Source organism: Bubalus bubalis, chromosome 20 (genome assembly GCF_019923935.1).
Source record: "Bubalus bubalis isolate 160015118507 breed Murrah chromosome 20, NDDB_SH_1, whole genome shotgun sequence".
In the NCBI taxonomy this organism is placed as follows: domain Eukaryota; kingdom Metazoa; phylum Chordata; class Mammalia; order Artiodactyla; family Bovidae; genus Bubalus; species Bubalus bubalis.
The window spans coordinates 10,122,701-10,141,002 of record NC_059176.1 but is presented as its reverse complement, the minus strand read 5'-3'; the positions used below and the strand labels follow the sequence as shown (position 1 = coordinate 10,141,002).

Sequence of the window (18,302 nt, the reverse complement as noted above, 5' to 3'; positions counted from 1 at the left end):
CTGCAGCCCACCAGGCTCCTCCGTCCATGGGATTTGCCAGGCAAGAATACTGGAGTGGGGTGCCATTGCCTTCTCTGCAAGACACACTCCCAACCTGCAAACAGACTCCAAAGGTGAGTAAGCCAAAGTCCTGGCCCCACGTATTCCAACCCACTGCTCAGTGAAAGTCCTGCCCTGGAGTCCTGGGTCCCACTCTAGAACGACAGGACCTCTCTCCTGCCTCAAGAAGGTCCCAGTTTGCTTTCTGCCCCAGTGGGAAGGGCAGGAGGCAATATCCTAACACAGCAGGGAAAGTTAGACAGGCCTGGGTTAAAGCCAGCCCTGTCACTTAATGGCTGTGTTAACCTCAAGCAAGTGGCTCCTCAACAGTCAAATGATAAGAATCGTTCTGCTTGTTTCGCAAAGCTGTTTCCAGAAGCCAAAGTGAAAACAGGGCTGAAAATGTTAGCCAAGACTCTATACCCCACCATTCTGGCCCCAGCTCTGCTTCTCTTGAGCAGCCAGACCTTGAACATGCTCTCTCACTCTTCCCTGGCCCAGATCCCTCATCAGTAAAATGAGGAGAATGGTAGCAACGGAAATAAAAATCAGTGTACATACATATTCAATGTACATTCATTATGACAGTGAAAATTGCAAACAACCTCAACAATTGAATTGTGGCTACTTTAAAAAATAAATAAAAGGGCATGCCCCCAAATGGAATATTCTGCATCCATTTAAAGTGATTTATTGAGCCATGCTATTGAACCATTTTAAAGGATGCTGAGAAAAAGCTCAGATGTGTCAACTGAAAATATGAGGACATACAGCCATATATCATGAGCCCAATACACCAGTCAGGATGCACACGGGCAGTGCTGGCAGCCACCCCAGGACCATGAAGGCAGATGCAGTTTAGAGCTGGAAAGAGCCTGGGCTCTGGAACATACCATTGAGCTATCAAGCCAGCTCTGGAACCACCAGAAAGTCAGGTTTTCTGCCCCTTGTCACATGCATCCCAATGGGTACACAGTAAAGATAACGGCCTGACATCCTCAGACTTCCAGCAGAGGACTGTCTGCAGCAGGGTCGGGAAGAGAACCAGTGTGGGCAGATCACGGCAGAGTCCTGGGCCACACCAGGCACCAGGCTTTGCCTTTTCTCTAAGAATTGAGGGTGACTTTTGTCCCTGATAATTACAAGTGTGCGCCTGGGACTCGCCAGGCTGCTACAGTGAGCTCCACCCAGATACCCGGAGGACTGAGAGATATGTCTTTCCCTGTGGGGATGGCTGAAATGCCACATTTGGCTGGTGGTCTCCCCCAGGGGCACCCACCATCCCTCCCGACAGAACCAGGCTTACCTCGATCTGCGGCAGGAAGGTGTGGATGGAGGGCGGGTCTGGCAGGCTGGCGGTGACATCCAGGAGTCTCTGGGCCAGCTCCCTCCACAGCTGCAGGTCCTGGGGGTGCCGCTGGAAACGCTGCCACAGCTCCGTGGCCGCGGCGTTGCACAGCCTGCTGCTCTTGGCCTTCATTCTGTGAGCGCAGGAGAAGGGGCACCAAGAGAGGAGAGTGAGTCAGTCCAGGGGCCAGAGCTCCCCCCAGACTCCCAGAGCACCTCCTGTGTGCTGCTCCCAAGGGCAGGCTCTTCCCTATTCCATAGGCTGCCAGGGTGTCCAGGGGACCCTGAGGCCTAGGCTTTCCGGATACAAGTGCTCTGGAGGTAAGCCAGTCCTCCAACAGACGTGCAGCCCAGCTTCCAGACCAGGGAAAGAAATAAGCCTTGAAGAGGAATTGGGGAGACCTCAGACTCAGACTGCCTGCCCCCAACAACTCACAAAAGCAAACAAAATCCCTTCTTGAGTAAGATGCCATTACACTGCTGCTGCTGCTGCTGCTGCTAAGTCACTCAGTCGTGTTCGACTCCGCACGACCCCATAGACGGCAGCCCACCAGGCTCCCCTGTCCCTGGGGTTCTCCAGGCAAGAACACTGGAGTGGGTTGCCATTTCCTTCTCCAATGCATGAAAGTGAAAAGCGAAAGGGAACACTAGGCCCAAATAATTCCTACAGATAATTTTTCAAATATAATGCCCATGGTGTAGCACAGGGAACTATATTCAATAACTTATAATAGTCTACGACGAAAAGAATCTGAAAAAGAATAGATATATATGTATAACTGAATCACTTTGCTATACACCTGAAACTAACAAAATACTATAAACCAACTACACGTGTCATGCCGTGCTAAGCCGCTTCAGTCGTGTCTGACTCTTTGCAACCCTATGGACTGTACTGCACCAGGCTCCTCTATCCATGGAGTCTCCAGGCAAGAAAACTGAAGTGGGTTGCGGAACCCTCCTCCAGGGGATCTTTCTGACCCAGGGATCAAACCTGTATCTCCTGCATTGCAGGTGGATTCTTTCCCACTACCACCACCTGGAAAGCCCATATGTATATACATATGTATATATGTAATGTACATACATATGTATATATAGAATGTCTAGAACCCAGTCATAGATAACCAGCACCTGCCACCTCAGCAAGAGCAGCAAAGGAGACCTCAGCCACCCTGTCCCACTGCCCACTAGCACCCTGGGGGCAACCAGGTCCCAGCTCTGATGTATAGAAGGGTGGCCTGTTAACACTGTGGGGTGAGAGACACCCAGCAAGAGGCGAGCTCCCTGAGTTCCTTCTCGAGGAACCTCCTGTATCAGACAAGGGAATGAGAGATGCTACAGAGATGGGGGTGCTTTCCAGGGGGCTCAGTGGTAAAAACAAAAACCAAAAAACCTCGCCTGCCAACGCAGGAGATGCGAGTTCAATCCCTGGGTGGGGGATGATCCCCTGCAGAAGGAAGTGGCAACCTACCTCAGTATTCCTGTCTGGGAAATCCCATGGACAGAGGAGCCTGGCGGGCTATAGTCAGTGAGGTCACAAAGAATCGGATACGACTGAGCAACTAAAACAACAGCAACAGAGATGGGAACTGTTGGGCTGTGTTCCAAACCCCTCTGAGCCTCACATAGTAAAAAACAGGCACCGATTCCAAATTTAAACCGTGCCCAGTTCCACACAGGGTGGATATTTGATCCGCTGGTCTTTGCTGAGCTAAGAGCCTTGAGCCCCGACTGTGCCCAAGCCCGTGGGCTGACGGGAGGTAGAAACTGGCCTGGAGTCAGGCCCAGGTGCTTCCATCAGTATCGCCAGCAGGTGGGGGCATGATGCTGGCCTAGTGGAAAGCCCTCCCCTTGGACCATTACATAGGAGACCCGTCTCTGGTGCAAAGTTGCATAAGGAGACTGAATGGAAATGAGTGAAAAGGCCACTTAGCCCAGGAAAAAGCGAAGTTCAGGTCTCTTTCTGGAAGCAGAATGCAAAATATTACAGAAAGGGGTTAGTGCCTGAGCTCAGGGAGACTCTATAACAGCCAGTCATTGAGAGGAGCAAGAATTATTGGTTATCAGGTAGCGAGAGGGCACAAGCCCACTGCAGCTGGTGCCAGATGGGCAGAGGCCCCTGAGCGTGGGGTCCAGGCCCGCCCTCGGCCCGCCCGGTACCTCTGGTACTCCTGGACGGCAGCGACCACGCTGTCCGAGAGTGGCTGCGGGTCCTGGGGGGAGACGATGAGCTCCTTCAGCTGGGCCTGCAGCCGGTCCACCCGCGGCTCCTCCGCGGCCAGTGCCGCCCGGGTTGCCTGCAGCAACAGATGACACCGAGGGGCGGGGGGGGTGAGGTTCTGAGACAGCAGGGTGCTGAACGTGGGCCGTGGGGGCGGGCCAGCCTGGGGGAACACAGTCATTCAGGGCAGTGACCGGGGCCCGGAGAGCTCAGCCCCTGCGCCCCCTGCTCCCGCTCTGTGACCCCCAAATAACCTTGACTCCTGATGAGCTGGTTTTTCTCTTTCTCATCACCTACCTCATCACGTGCCCATGGACTGGCACTGAATCACATAGATAACTAACACCTAGGGAGCCGGGACAATGTGCTCAGTGCCCTGGGGTCCCCTTCACTCAAGTCTCGCCGTGATCCTGGAGGGTAGTCCTCTGTGTCTCCACTTTATACGCAAGGAAACTCTGGCTAAGAGTTTTCTCACAGTTGCAGAGCTGGGAAACGGTGGACCTGATGTCGGAGCCGGCCCCCCTGACACTTCCCACCTGCACTGAGGGAGACAATGATCTAAAGATGCTTTGTGGAACTTCCCTGGTGGTCCAGTGGCTAAGAGTCCACGCTCCCAAAGCAGGGGGGCCTGGGTTCAATCCTGCTCAGGGAGCTAGATCCCATATGCTGAAATTAAGATAGAAAAAGGTTCTGCGTGCTGCAATGAAGACTCAAGATCCTGCCTGCCATAACTACAAATAATTTAAAAAAAGAAAAAAAAAAAAAAGGTGATTTGCGGATGCAGTTACTATCGTCAGCAAGTCAACAGGATATTTCCACCCGGCAACCCCGAACCATGCCTCTCAACCGTTTGAGTGCACGCAGGCTAAGCTGCTTCAGTCATGTACAACTCTTTGTGACCCTATGGACTGTAGCCCGCCAGGCTCACCTGTCCGTGAGATTCTCCAGGCAAGAATACTGGAGTGGATTGTCATTTCCTCCTTCAGGGCATCTTCCCGACTCAGGGATTGAACCCAAATCTCTATGTCTCTCCAGCACTGGCAGACAGGTTCTTTACCACTTAGCGCTGCCCGGGAAGCCCTGATCGCACTTAGAATGCAGCCTTTTCCTGCTGTCCCAGGAAGTGATGAGTTTCACCTTGACTCTTGCAGGGTCCACACTCAGCAGGAGGCAGGGTGGGGAAGTAGAAATCGAATGGGCTCTGGCAGTACACCAGCTGGCCTGAGAACCCACTTCCCAGCTACCATGGTAACAGGGAGCCACCCCACTTGTCAGGTGCCGAGTACAGAGCAGGAGTGCCTCTTATTGCATAAGTGCTGCTTAAGAAGAAAAGTCCTCTACTAAGTCCTGAAATTCCCTCTCACTGATTTCCAGTTAGTCATATCTTGGTCATAACTGACACCTGAATTGGGAGGGACAGACAGCACCTGTAGGAATGTGTTCAGCCTCCTGCTTCAGGAAAGGCCTCCTGAATCATAGCCAGGCACAGGGCTCCCCTGGTGGTTCAGCTGGTAAAGAATCTGCCTGCAGTGTGGAAGACCTGGGTTCGATCCCTGGGTTGGGAAGATTCTTTGGAGAAGGGAACGGGTACCCACTCCAATATTCTGGCCTGGAGAATTCCATGGACAGAGGAGCCTGGCAGGCTATAGTCCATGAGGTCACAGTCAGACACGACTGAGCGACCTGCACGGGCAGGTGACTGTCAGGACAGGGGAGTGTTGCTGAGGCTTTCCAGAACTTACTCTCCCCTCAACCTGCCGAGTTTGCACCCTTTGACCTTGTCCCTCACCTAGAGCTCCTAGTAAAAGCCGTGCACTCCCTGAGTGCTGATTCTCTGCTGTTCTGAGCACTTTTTGTCTTCACGCATTCATGAGGAATGTGGGAGGCAGGTCCTGTTACCATCACGTCCACGTCACGTTTAACTGAGATTAAAGCAATTTTCCCAAAGTCAGAGCCTTGGCAAGGAGAGGAGCCGAGATTTGAACCCAGGCAGTCTGATCCACAAGTACTCGCCCTTCACCGCTGCACCACACCACCCCTGCCCTGTGCCGAGGAGGACAATCCCACAGAGGATGCAATTCCCACCATGGCACCAAGTTGACCCTGGAGGTGAATCTGGTCTCCTGCAAGGCTGACTGGTGCTACAGTGTGTGTGTACCTTGTTTCTGTCTACATACAAATATTTCTGCATATGAGCAACATTAGAAGGGAGAGAAAAAAACAGAACAGTGTGGAGTGGAGGTAAGGCCCGAGGGCTTTTCATTTAGGTATTTCTCCTAACGGAACTGACGAACTAGCCTGCTGATGTAATAAGGAAAGAAAGGAGTGGTGGCAATCCTTACTTGAAAAATTTATGTCCTCAAGCCAAACCTCTCGTGAGTGTGCACAAGGGTGGGTGTGCACAGGGGGAGGGTGCTCCGATTGGATGTCGTGTCTGGCTTGGAACCCACTCCACCCTCCCCAGGACAGGCACCGTCTGCTCAGCCTCTTCAGAGCTCCTGCTGTGTCCGCACCTCATCTTCCCTACACTGAGAGCCTTCCCTTGATGTCACAGTCCCTGCTCTGTGCTCAGAAAGTGTCCCCCCATATCCCACTATCAGGCACGGAAATGGCAAACTTGGAGTCATACACCTCTTATTTACCCACCAATTTACCATATCATCTTGGGGGTGTTGAGGGGAAAAAAAAAAAATCTCTAGGTCTCAGTTTCCTCATCTGGAAAATGGGTACAAGCACTCAATTTGCCTACTATACTCGGAACTTAGATGATCCAAAATCAAGAAAACCAGAGCAAGTGTGCTTGAGACGTAGCATGATCTTTCCACTCTACGGAGGAGCTCCAAGTGGGGATGCCTTGAGGCACACACAGCACCTGGATCGTCCCGTGGCGTCGCCAAACTCTGCTTACCAAGTAGAGTCCCCAGCGGGCCACCAGCTCATCCTCGGTCGCGGCCTTGACCGTGGCCCCCAGGCCCTCCTCTGCCAGCCTCTGAAGGTCCTTCCTGAACTCTGCCAGCTCGGCCTCCAGCTGCCCCCTCTGCTGCTCGCAGGCTCCCTTGGACTTGACCAGGTCCCGCAACCTTCCCTGCTCCTCCTCCCAGAGCCCACGCAGCTTCTCCAGAACGTCCCGCATCTCCTCCAGGTCTCTGGTGATCTTCTCTGCACCCAGAGGAGAGGTGTTCCGGGTGACCCCCACGGCCTGCTCCTCCAGCCTCTTCAGGGACTCCTCACCCTTAGGAAAATCACTGGCAATTCCCTAAAGCGGGGAGAGGATGGGGAAAAAAAACATGAGGGGAAAAGGAAACATTTGCTGCGTTTCCCAAGGCCCCTGGGAACATCATGCCAAGTGCTAATTCCTACTGCTGGGCTGGGGCCTGGGCACCTTTCCAAGGGGTGGACTGCCTGCCTTTATAACATGAAGGATGTAATTCCCTTCCCATGTCATTTACAAGCTATTTGAATAAGTCAAAGGGAAAGTCTCTGTTGGGTACTTCTCTGTCTTCAACACTCTCTGACATTTGTTAATCTTCCTTTCTATTTTATTTAAAATTTTTACGTATTTATTTTTGACTGCACCATGCAGGATGCAGGATCTTCGTTCACCAAACAGGGATGGAACCCATGCCTCCTGCATTGGGAGTGTGGAATCTTTAACCAACGGACCAGCAGTGAAGTCCCTAATCTTCATTTTTAACAAAGACAGAGGCAGCCTCAGACTTGGAGCCTTCAGCTGGCAAAAGTACAGACCTAAATAGAACCTAACGACCCCATCTGGCGTCATTACATATATTTGTATAGTTATCTACTAATTACGAGTGAGAACTGGTATTTCATTCATAACAATGATATAACCTTTCATTCAAAATAAATGTTCATCAACTTTTAACTTTAAAAATAAACACTTTTATAAAACTTCCTAAATAAACACTTTTAAGTCTGGTTTACTTGAAAATACCTTCAAAATCTTTTTTTCACCTTTTATTGAAGTGTAATTTACATGGAGTAAAATACAGGCAGTCTCTGACTTAAAATGGTTCGACTTAACAGTTTTTTGACTTTACGATGGCATGAGAATAATATGCATTCAGCAGAAATCTCACTTTGAATTCTGATCCTTTCCCACGCTAGTGATAAGTAGCACGATGCTCTCTCATGATGCTGGGCAGTGGCAATGAGTGTAAACCAATCTATTTTTCACTTTCACTATAGTATTCAATAAATTACTTGAGATATTCAACAAGATCATAAAACAGGCTTCGTGTTAGAAGGTTTTGGGTGAATGGAAATGTTCTAAGCACACTTGAGGTAGGCTGGGCTAAGCTATAATGCTTCATAGGCTAGGTATATTAAATGCATTTTCAGCTTACAATATTGTCAGCTAACGATGGGCTTATCCGAACACAGCCACACTGTAAGCTGAGGAAACCTATGCAGCTCCTGAGTGTTACTGTTCAAAGAGTTTTGAAAAATATACATGCCCTTGAAGTTCACATTGTTATCAAAATACAGAGCATGTCTAACATGCCAGAAGATTCTAGAACTTCATCTATTTGAAATCATAGAGTAAGTTAATTTTTGAAACTGGCTTCTTTCACTTAGTATAATGTTTTTAGATTCTTCTATGTTGGCCTGTATAACAGCACTTTATTCCTTTCTACTGACAAATAGGCCTTTGTACGTGCTCTCCAGGTGGCAGAGTGGTAAAGAACCTGCCTGCCATTGCAGGAGACATGTGAGACATGGGTTTGATGACTAGGTTGGGAAGAGCCCCTGGAGTAGGAAATGGCAACCCACTCCAGTATTCTTGCCTGGAGAAAACCAAATAAACGGTACAGATGCTGTAGAACTGTGGCAAAAATTATAAAGTGGTCCTGGCATTATAGAAGAGTATCTCCCCACTCACTTTACAGTGGGAGTCAGAGCACATTTGAGGTCATGGAAGTCAGGGAGGCCAGAGTGGACGCAGCTTCTCCCCACTGCAATTTCCATGCCTACGCCAGGGTTCCTTATGCTCACATACTGACACGTGAGGCCAGATAACGCTTTGCTGTCGGGGGCTGTCGGGTACATTGTAGGGTGTTTAGCAGCATCTCTGGCCTCCATCCACCAGATGCCAGGGGCACTCCTGCCCCCAGCTGTGACAGCCAAAGACATCTCCATGGCCAGATGTCCCCATGTGAGACCATGCTGTCGCGGTCTTGGTGTCTAAACATCCTGCTGGCTCAGAGATTTCCATTAAGCAGCTGAGGCCCCAGACACATTCTACACCAGATCCCATGCTTATCCTCATTCCGGGCCCGTATGTGGGGATGGTTGTATCTCCTGGGCTCCCCTCCCTCCCGGCCCCATCCTAGTAAATAAACCCTAACAGAGACCCACCAGCCCTGAGCATCCCTCCCTCCTCCAGCAGAGACTCGTGCGGGGTCACCTGCAGTGCCAAGAGACGGTCCTGGATGCTCAGCCGGCACTTCCGCCCCATGCAGCCATCCACCCGCTCCACCACCGCCTTCAGCCACAACTGGAACTCTTCCACGCTCGCCTGGAAACACTCATGCTCGTGGGTCACCTGCTCCAGAAAGTCCACTCTGTCCTGTGGGAGGGGAGAAGAGGGTCACGAGGGTTCCCAGCCCAGGCTGCCCTTGGCCTCCCAGGCCTGACTCTGTGTGTGTGTGTGTGTGTGTGTGTGTAGGGAGCATGTGATGCAACCGACCCTCAAGCCTTTCACTGGACACAAAGATCCCAGACACTCTTCTCTGCCTTATTAGCTAGCAGCCAAGACACTCTTGGCTTTGCAGACCACAGCATGTCAACGTTAGGTCTGTCAACCACACAGCTGGGTCTTTTCCCTGCCACGTCCTCGGAATGCAGCCGTGGCAACAGCTACATGCAAAGAGCCAACTCATCAGAAAAGATCCTGATGCTAGGAATGATTGAGAGCAAGAGAAGAAGGGGGGTGACAGAAGATGAGATGGTTGGATGGCATCACCGACTCAAGGGACATGAATCTGAGCAAACTCTGGGAGACAGTGAAGGACAGGGAAGTCTGGCAGGCTACAGTCCATGGGGTCACAGAGTCGGACACGACTGAGCAACTGAACAGCAACAACTACATATCGCTACCACCCGAGCACTTCCCAAGGCACCAGTGCTGCCCTAAGACCTCTGTGTCCATGATCACTACTGCAAGCTTCAGACTCCACAATCACTGCGCAGGCCCAGACGGTGGCAGACTCTTTCTTTCTGGGAGATGGTAGATACCCCGGGGTTTGCCTGCCACATGATTTCTGTTGCAACTTCTCAACTATTTACGTGCTAGTTACTTTGTAGGACACAAGAAACCACAGGCAAGTCCATAAAGAAGGGTTGTATTCCAGTCAAATGAATCATGAACACTAAAGTTTGAACTTTCTACCATTTTCACAATTTATGAAATATTCTGTTTTACTTTATAAAAACTCTTTTTGGTTCACAGGTCATAAAAATATCAGGCATTAGGCTGGCTTGAGCCCACGTGCCATAGTTTGCTGACCTCAGCTCTCAGCCATGGGGCCAGGCTGAGTTCAGGAAGGTCCTGACCTTCTACGATGCTAAGTCAACAATTCTCAACTGGGAAGGGTAGATAGACACGTGGATTTGAATAACCTCCCTGGCTATCTGTATGTGCCTTCACCTCCCATGGAGAACCTCCTCACCAAATCTAGAAATACTGATTCATTTAAACCTTTTTTAAAAATATGTTTTATTAAGATAGTCTCTAGCTATTTAAGCATGGCTGTGTGTATGCTCAGTCATACATGACTCTTTGCAGCCCCATGGACTGTAGCCCATCAGGCTCCTCTGCCCATGGAATTTTTCCAGGCAAGAATGCTGGAGTGGGTAGCCAATTCCTACTCCAGGGGATCTTCCTGACTCAGGGATGGAACCCACCTTGCATCTCCTGTGTTGGTAGGCGAGTTCCTTACCACTAGCACCACCTGGGAAGGCCCATTTAAACCTTTGCAACTACCATAGCAAGTGAGAAATAATATCCCCATTTCAGGGATGGGGAAATCAAGGCACAAGATCAAGTCTTTCAGTAAAGATCTGAAAATTCTCTTATGGGAGTGAGGCTCAGAACTTCAACATTAGCACTTGGCGGATGGGAAACGTGGGTCTGCTCGAATTCTGAAAGTGGACCGAGGCACAGTGACAGGCTCTTTCATGTGTCCCTTGCTGGCTCCTCCTCCTCCCAGGGTTATTTGCATCCACCAGCATCCTTCCCGGCTTCCTACCTCCACGGGAAGATTCATTTATAAAACAAAGTGGGTCAAGAATACTAAGCAGAGAATAAAGGCTGGGCCCCTGGTTGACGCTGATGGTGATAAATGTTGTACCAAAGCCAACAATCCAAGAAAAGTGCCGGCTGGTGGCTTTGCGTGTGTGAAGGACGAGGTGCTGGCGCTCGGGGAAATCCAGAGTAAACAAAAGCCTCTGTGATGGTGAGCAGGCGCTCAGAGAGGAACGCGGCCGAGTAGGGCAGGCATCCAGCCGCGTTCCGTGCCAGGCAGAACAAGATCACAGAGCACAATTCAGCCGCGGCCTGCCGGGCCACGTCGGAGGAATGTGCCTGACAAATGAGAGAGCGCTCCACCTCCTCTCATTAGACCCAACAATTAACCCATCTGTGTGGGCAGAGTCGTCAGGAATGTCAAAACCCAACCAATTAACAAGGGCAGTGTGGAATCATGCCTCTGCAAAGAGCTGCAGGAAGGGCCCTGATTCCTGGCCGAGATGCCAAACAAACACGGTCCCTGCCCCGGGAGGCAGGGAGGAGGCGGATGCTACTATTTGCCTGGCCCTCTGAAAACAGAATCACTGGATTGAAAACCACGGGCAAAGTAAACAAGAAGGCCCCGCCTCCTGGCAACCAGCCTGCTCTGTCCGTTCCTAACTTTCAGTTGCTTTCGGCTGACTGTGCCATTGCTCATCCCCGGGCTTAGCCCTTTGTCTTGGTCAAGAATCCGCCCCATGCCACAGGGTGGTCTCAAAGGCCCCAGTCCAGAGTGGCCCCTACCATGCTTCTGTGGTCCTGTCCCTACCAACACCAGAGGCCTTGCTAATTAACATATCAGAAGTCAAAACTGGATTTTTAGAGGCAAAGATAGTGGCCTGTTAACTAGCAGAAGAAATGATGGAAAGAACTCCTTGGTGAAAGCTGAGGTATTAATAGGACTTCCCTGGTGGTCCAGTGGTTAAGGATCTGTCTGCCAATGCAAGGGACACGGGTTTGATCACTGGTCTGGGAAGATTCCAGACATGCAGTGGGGCAACTAAGCCCATGTGCCACAACTACTGAAGCCTGTGTGCCCTAGAGCCCATGCTTGGCAACAGGAGAAGCCCACACACCTACAGAAAGCCCATGAGCAGCAGTGAAGACCCAGGGCGGCCAGAAGTAAATAAGTAAATAAAAGTAATACATACAGTATTTCCAATGGACTGAGATGCAGCTTCCCCAAATTCACCTGTTGAAGCCCTAACCCTCAAAGTGATGATATCTGGAGGTGGGGCCTTTGGGAAGTAATCGGGATCAGAGGAAGTCATGAGGCTGGGGTCCTCACGATGGGATTAATGCCTCTATAAGAATAGATATCAGAGGGCTTGCAGACACCTCCCTCTCCACTGTGTGAGGACACGGCGAGAAGGCAGATGTCTGCAAGTCAAGAAGAGACTCCTCAGTGGGAACCAAATCTGCTAACACCTTGAGTTTCAACCTCCCAGTCTCTGGAACCATGAGAAAGAGATTTCTGCTTTTAAAGCTGCCCTGTCTATGCTGTTCTTTTCTGTCTGTCCCAAGCAGGCTAAGACACTATCCCAGGGACCCTGCCCACCCTGAGAACAGGCCTGGACCTCTAGGGATCCCTGCACGGCTCTCGTCACTGGGGTAGGAGGATTTCAGTTGCCTCCTCAGGGTGGCTTTCTCATCTGCCTTTAACACAAGGTGAGGCCTTCATCAAATGTGCAGAGAGCAGGTGACTAGGAGGCATCCGGGTCACCAAGAACCTCAGGGCTACTGGACATGCAACGTCCCCGACCCTGCATAGGATGGAGCCAGACTGTTCTCCTTTTGTCTGGGGCTGAAGGTCCGGTATGGGGTATGCCTGGGAGGCTGATGTCAGGGGAAGTGGGAAGGCTACTCCCTATTTTACTAATGAGGAACCTTGTAAGGGTGTTGCAAAACTTTGCCCCTCTCTGTAGCTTCTGTCTTCTGAAGGTCACGGCGCCATCTAGAATCCAGTGGATACTATGGCTGTTCTCTCCAGCAAAGTGCACATTCACATGACAGCTTGAATATAACCTCAGAGGCTCTGCAGGGGTCGGCCCTGGCCCCTCCCCATCCAGCACCTTTCAACCTTCTGCAGCCTGCTCTGGGACAGACAAGAAACAGCTCCACGTTTGCCACCCCCATCCCAGCCCCCTTCCAAGAGCTACCTGGGCTTCCATGAGTTACAACAGAGCTCCCAAACTTCTGACATCCAGAAAGAGAAAATCAAGCATCTGTGAGCTTCAGCCAACAGCCCCAAAGTCTAAACCAAACTGCTTTCTTTCATGGGGTCCAATCATCCTGCAACGCCCCCTCCCACCCCCCAGTTTCCACATCAAGGTCAGAATTCATCAGCTCATCTGGCAACTCCAAGGGCTTCAGCCAAGGCGGCAGCTCCCCCTACGCCACCCTAACCCCATCCTTACAAGGCAGAGCCCCCACACTCCTAGACCAGGAGGCTGCCAGCTGGGCTCTGCCTTGGGAAAACCCTTGGGGAAAAAACCTGCTCCCTCATCCAGGAACTCGAAACCTCCCATGTACCACTGCTTCCACTTTCTGAGCCTGACCCACAAGAGTTCCAGCTGCCCCCCTCCACTCTCCTCTGATGGGCACAGGTGCAGCAGCTCATCCAGGACCTGGGGCTCCACCAAAGGAGGAGCAAACATAGGAAGTCTCCAGGATTTCTAGTTCTTTCTAAGGGCCAGTGGTATCCTATCCTTAAATTATTAAAAGAAAAAAATTTTTTTATTAAAGTATAGTTGATTTACAATTTTGTGTTCATTTCTGCTCTACAGCAAAGTGATTCAGTTATACAGATATATGCATTCGCTTTCATGTTCTTTTCCATTATGGTTTATCACAGGATATTGAATATAGCTCCCTGCATTATACAGTAGGACCTTGCTGTTTATCTGTGGATTATTTTTTAAGTTAAAAAAAGGGGTCCCAGTCACACACACCTTCTCTATTTACAACATAAGAAGACAGAGAGGATCAGTCAGTTCAGTTCAGTTCAGTCGCTCAGTCGTGTCCAACTCTTTGTGATCCCATGAATCGCAGCACGCCAGGCCTCCCTGTCCATCACCAACTCCTGGAGTTCACTCAGATTCATGTCCATCGAGTCAGTGATGCCATCCAGCCATCTCATCCTCTGTTGTCCCCTTCTCCTCTTGCCCCCAATCCCTCCCAGCCTCAGAGTCTTTTCCAATGAGTCAACTCTGCGCATGAGGTGGCCAAAGTATTGGAGTTTCAGCTTTAGCATCAGTCCTTCCAAAGAACACCCAGGACTGATCTCCTTTAGGATGGACTGGTTGGATCTTCTTGCAGTCCAAGGGACTCTCAAGAGTCTTCTCCAGCACCACAGTTCAAAAGCATCAATTCTTCGGCGCTCAGCTTTCTTCACAGTCCAACTCTCACATCCATACATGACCACTGGAAAAACCACAGCCTTGACTAGATGGACTTTTGTTGGCAAAGTAATATCTCTGCTTTTGAATATGCTATCTAGGTTGGTCATAACTTTCCTTCCAAGGAGTAAGCGTCTTTTAATTTCATGGCTGCAATCACCATCTGCAGTGATTTTGGAGCCCAAAAAAATAAAGTCTGACACTGTTTCCACTGTTTCCCCATCTATTTCCCATGAAGTGATGGGACCAGATGCCATGATCTTAGCAAGTGAGGTCAAAGACACGAAGGGACTTAGAAAAGGAAGCGATAGCCAATAAGAGCCGTGATTTCTATGATTTTTTTAAAAATTTTTTTGCGGGGGATCCGATGGAGGGAGAGTCCCCTGGATGGACGATAAGAACCTCTGAGGTGATCATTTTTCAGAATTGGTGCTCATGGGTGCCCCAAGTATGTCCCTTCCACACACAGGTGTACACACACATACACAAAGCCACTTTCTGCTTCCTGCATGAGTAGCTCTCTGTTGATTGACACAAGAACCTGTTTCCTGTAAAGTCACAGCAAGGAGGCCATGCGCAGGCATCTTCCTTGCTTGGGCCTGCGGGGCAGACCTGGAGAGAGGATTGCTGTTAAGCTGGCTCCAGTCACTTGGATGCGGTGAGGGAGGGCCAACTGGTAACATTTCCTAGAGACAAGCTCCACCCACCTGCCTGGCCTCCAAGCCTCCAAGCTGCAGGGGCAGGGTTCTCATTCATTGAGTAAATGGCTCCCAGCACCTACTGTGTGGCAGACACCATTGTTGTGGCTATTTTTTATCATAGCTACTGAGAGCAGATGTCATCCTTTATGCTGGGAAAATGTTCTCCAGTCTTCAAAGAGCTCAGATGCACCCTCATTCAGGGTGAGCGGCCCTGGGGCCACACAGCTGGGAAGCAGCAGAGCCTGCCTGGAACCCAGGTCCCTCCCCAAGCATTCAGAGGCTAGCATCCTATTCCTGCTCTTGGATTCCCAGATCTGGGCTTATTATAGAACCATCTCCCATAACTCGAAGGACCCAGGAGACTTCCAGCTCCAGCAACATGGGAGACTAGAAGCCTGAATACCCTTCTACCACAGCCAGAAATGCTGGATAAAATGTAGTAGGCATGTTTTAAATGCAGAACCACACACACACACACACCACATGCCAAGGTAAGCGATTTCCCATGGACCAGATGGAAAGGTGCTACAGAAAACAGGTTACTAAACTCACAAGTGTGCTTGACATCTCCTTGGTTGCTCAGGTTGCGGGAAGAGGTAAGACTCTGGGTCCCAGAGGGTGGAGACCACTGCCCAAAGGCAGAACCCTCAGAGGCTCCCCTTCTGTCAAAGGGTGACTAGAGAAAAAACCTTCCCACCAGCACAATCCAGGAAAGAAGCACATGTCTTTCAGCCTGGGCTATGTCTAAGAAAACAAAGGAAGAAACATTCACCTTTCAGAGTATGCAGCCAGGAGCCTCTGCACCATTTTGGCTGGGGCTTCAAGTGCAGAGAACCCACTTGATTTAGGGACCCCCAAGACAATTTAGTGACATGAAAACAGAAATCCTGAAGGTAAGTTCCCACAGCACCCTGGCTGGAACAAACACAAGTTCTCTGAGTGCCAGGCCCAGTAACAGGGTTCTGCAGATAGGGTTCAAATAGGATGAGCTCACGGCTCAGAATTACGAAGTCCCCACAGAAACAATCCACCATGTTAGGAGACCAGACAGACAAAAGCATCGGGCTTGGAACTTCAGCTACCTGAGCAGCCTGATGACTGTAAAATATGCATGCTTAGAATGCCTACAGATAGCATCCTTATCTGCTGCTGCTGCTTCTGCTGCTAAGTCGCTTCAGTCGTGTCCGACTCTGAGCGACCCCATAGACGGCAGCTCACTAGGTTCCTCTGTCCCTGGGATTCTCCAGGCAAGAATACTGGAGTGGGTTGCCATTTTCTTCTCCAATGCATGAAAGTGAAAAGTTAAAGTGAAGTCACTCAGTCGTGCCTGACTCTTAGCGACCCCATGGACTGGAGCCTACCAGGCTCCTCTGTCCATAAGATTTTCCAGGCAAGAGTACTGGAGTGGGGTGCCATTGCCTTCTCCGATCCTTATCTGGGTGGAGTGCAAAGTTTAAAGGAAAAGGGACAATGGAACAAAGAACAGACATAATACAAAACCAAACAGAATTTCTTGAAACAAAATTGAACATAATAACTCAATGGACGGTTTAAACCAAGGCAAGAATGAGGTAAGACCAGTCCAAGTTCAATGCATGAAACAGGGCACTTAAAGCCGGTGCGCTGGGACAACCCTGAGGGATGGGATGGGGAGGGAGGTGGGTGGGGGGTTCCGAATGGGGGACACATGTACACCCATGGCTGATTCATCTCAATGTATGGCAAAAACCACTACCATATTGTAAAGTAATTAGCCTCCAATTAAAATGAATAAATTAATTTTTTTAAAAAAAGAATGAGATTAGAGATAGGGACAAAGCGTGAACAGAGGGATTGTGGGAAGAGAAAGAGAGCAAAGAAGAAGGACTAAAGAAAAGAGGAGAGAGGGAGGAAGAGGAGAGAAGAGTTAGGCGGAAATGAAGCTCACGGTCCATCAGTCAGTCAACACCCACATACTAAGTACCCACATGTGTATTAAGCATGAGCAACACTGGCCATCTGGATGGTAGATAATGTGTCATTGGGCGGATGGATGGTGGAGGGCTGGGTGGATGGGTAGGGGGAAGATTGATGGGTAGGTAGCTACAAAATGCTTGAGTGGGTGGGTGAAGAGACAGGTGACAAGCAGACAGTGGGTACACGGGTGAAGGGCGGACAGTGGGTGGTGGAGAAATGGATGAGTACATGACTGCGTGAAGAGTACAAGGGTGGGTTGATGAGCAGGTGAATGAATAGACCAGTGGCTGAGTGACTAAGTGGCTGTATAGAGGAATAGGAGATCTGGTTAGGTCGGTGGGGAGGTAGATGGACGAGTTTGTAAACTGATGGGTGAAAAAGAGGGTGGGTAGATGGAAGGTTGGGTAGGTACGTGGATGCAGTGGTGAGTGGGTAGACAGTGAATGGGAGCTTTGGGAGTTTAGTGGGGAGATAGGTAGTGAGTGGATAAACATGGATAGGAGGGTAGGGAGATGGATGGATGGGAGGTGGTGGGTTGATAGTAGATGGTGGATAGGTGGATGGATAGATGTTTAGAGAGCAAATGAGTGGCTGGACGGGTAGATGGGATAAATGGATGGATGGGTGAAGATAGCCCATCACCCTCACCCACCTGGGCTTTGGCCTTCACGGCGTCATACTCAGCCTTCATCTGCTGCTGGGCATCTTCGTCCACGCTGGGGTCCCCGATCCTGTTGAACAGGGAGGCCGCCTCCTCCAGCAGCCGGTCCAGGAGCACCGCCTGGTGGTCCGCGGTGTGCAGCAGCACCTGGGCGTGGCTCAGCTGCCACTGCTTCTCCTTCAGGCTGGACTGCAGCTCCACGGGGGGCGCGAGCGCCACCGTCATCTTCTGGAACCAGCGGTAGAACTCATCCCGGGCCAGCAGGTACTCGCTCCAGTGCAGCCACACCCACTCGATCCGGCTGCGGGCGGAAGCCACAGGCGCGGTGAGCATCCCCCACCTGGCTCAGGGCGGGGAGTCCGTACCACTGCCCCCTCCCCGGTACAGGAGGGTTGTGGGTGGGGGGCACAAGAACACCCTCTCAGGCCTCACCCCAGTTCTACTAGACAAGACCCTCCTGTCTGGGAAGCAAGCCCCATGGGACTGACCACTGGGGAAGCTCAGATTCCAGACCCGCTCTGAGAACCCCCAGCCTGCTGATGCCCTTGGCCACCAGAACCCCAAATCCGAGCCCGAAACTCCCATTAGTGATGCAGTGTCCTCCAGTCACTCTCTCTGGTGTCTGGACTCCGCACATAGCCACCCCGTCTCCTACTACATGGGTGCC

The 18,302-nt window shown here is 50.7% G+C and overlaps 1 protein-coding gene across 3 annotated transcripts in view; it reads right to left on the bottom strand.

The window, feature by feature from the left end:
• Positions 1-18,302, bottom strand: part of SYNE3 (spectrin repeat containing nuclear envelope family member 3) — a 108,768-nt gene that overhangs the window by 38,805 nt on the left and 51,661 nt on the right. For all 3 annotated transcript variants that reach the window (XM_025271472.3, XM_025271470.3, XM_006065042.4), the window contains exons 4-8: positions 17,627-17,936; positions 9,039-9,200; positions 6,519-6,866; positions 3,550-3,686; positions 1,346-1,520 (exon numbers count right to left, since the gene is read on the bottom strand). In XM_025271472.3, the coding sequence (XP_025127257.3) occupies positions 1,346-1,520; positions 3,550-3,686; positions 6,519-6,866; positions 9,039-9,200; positions 17,627-17,936 (1,132 nt within the window). The remainder of the gene's footprint in view (positions 1-1,345; positions 1,521-3,549; positions 3,687-6,518; positions 6,867-9,038; positions 9,201-17,626; positions 17,937-18,302) is intronic.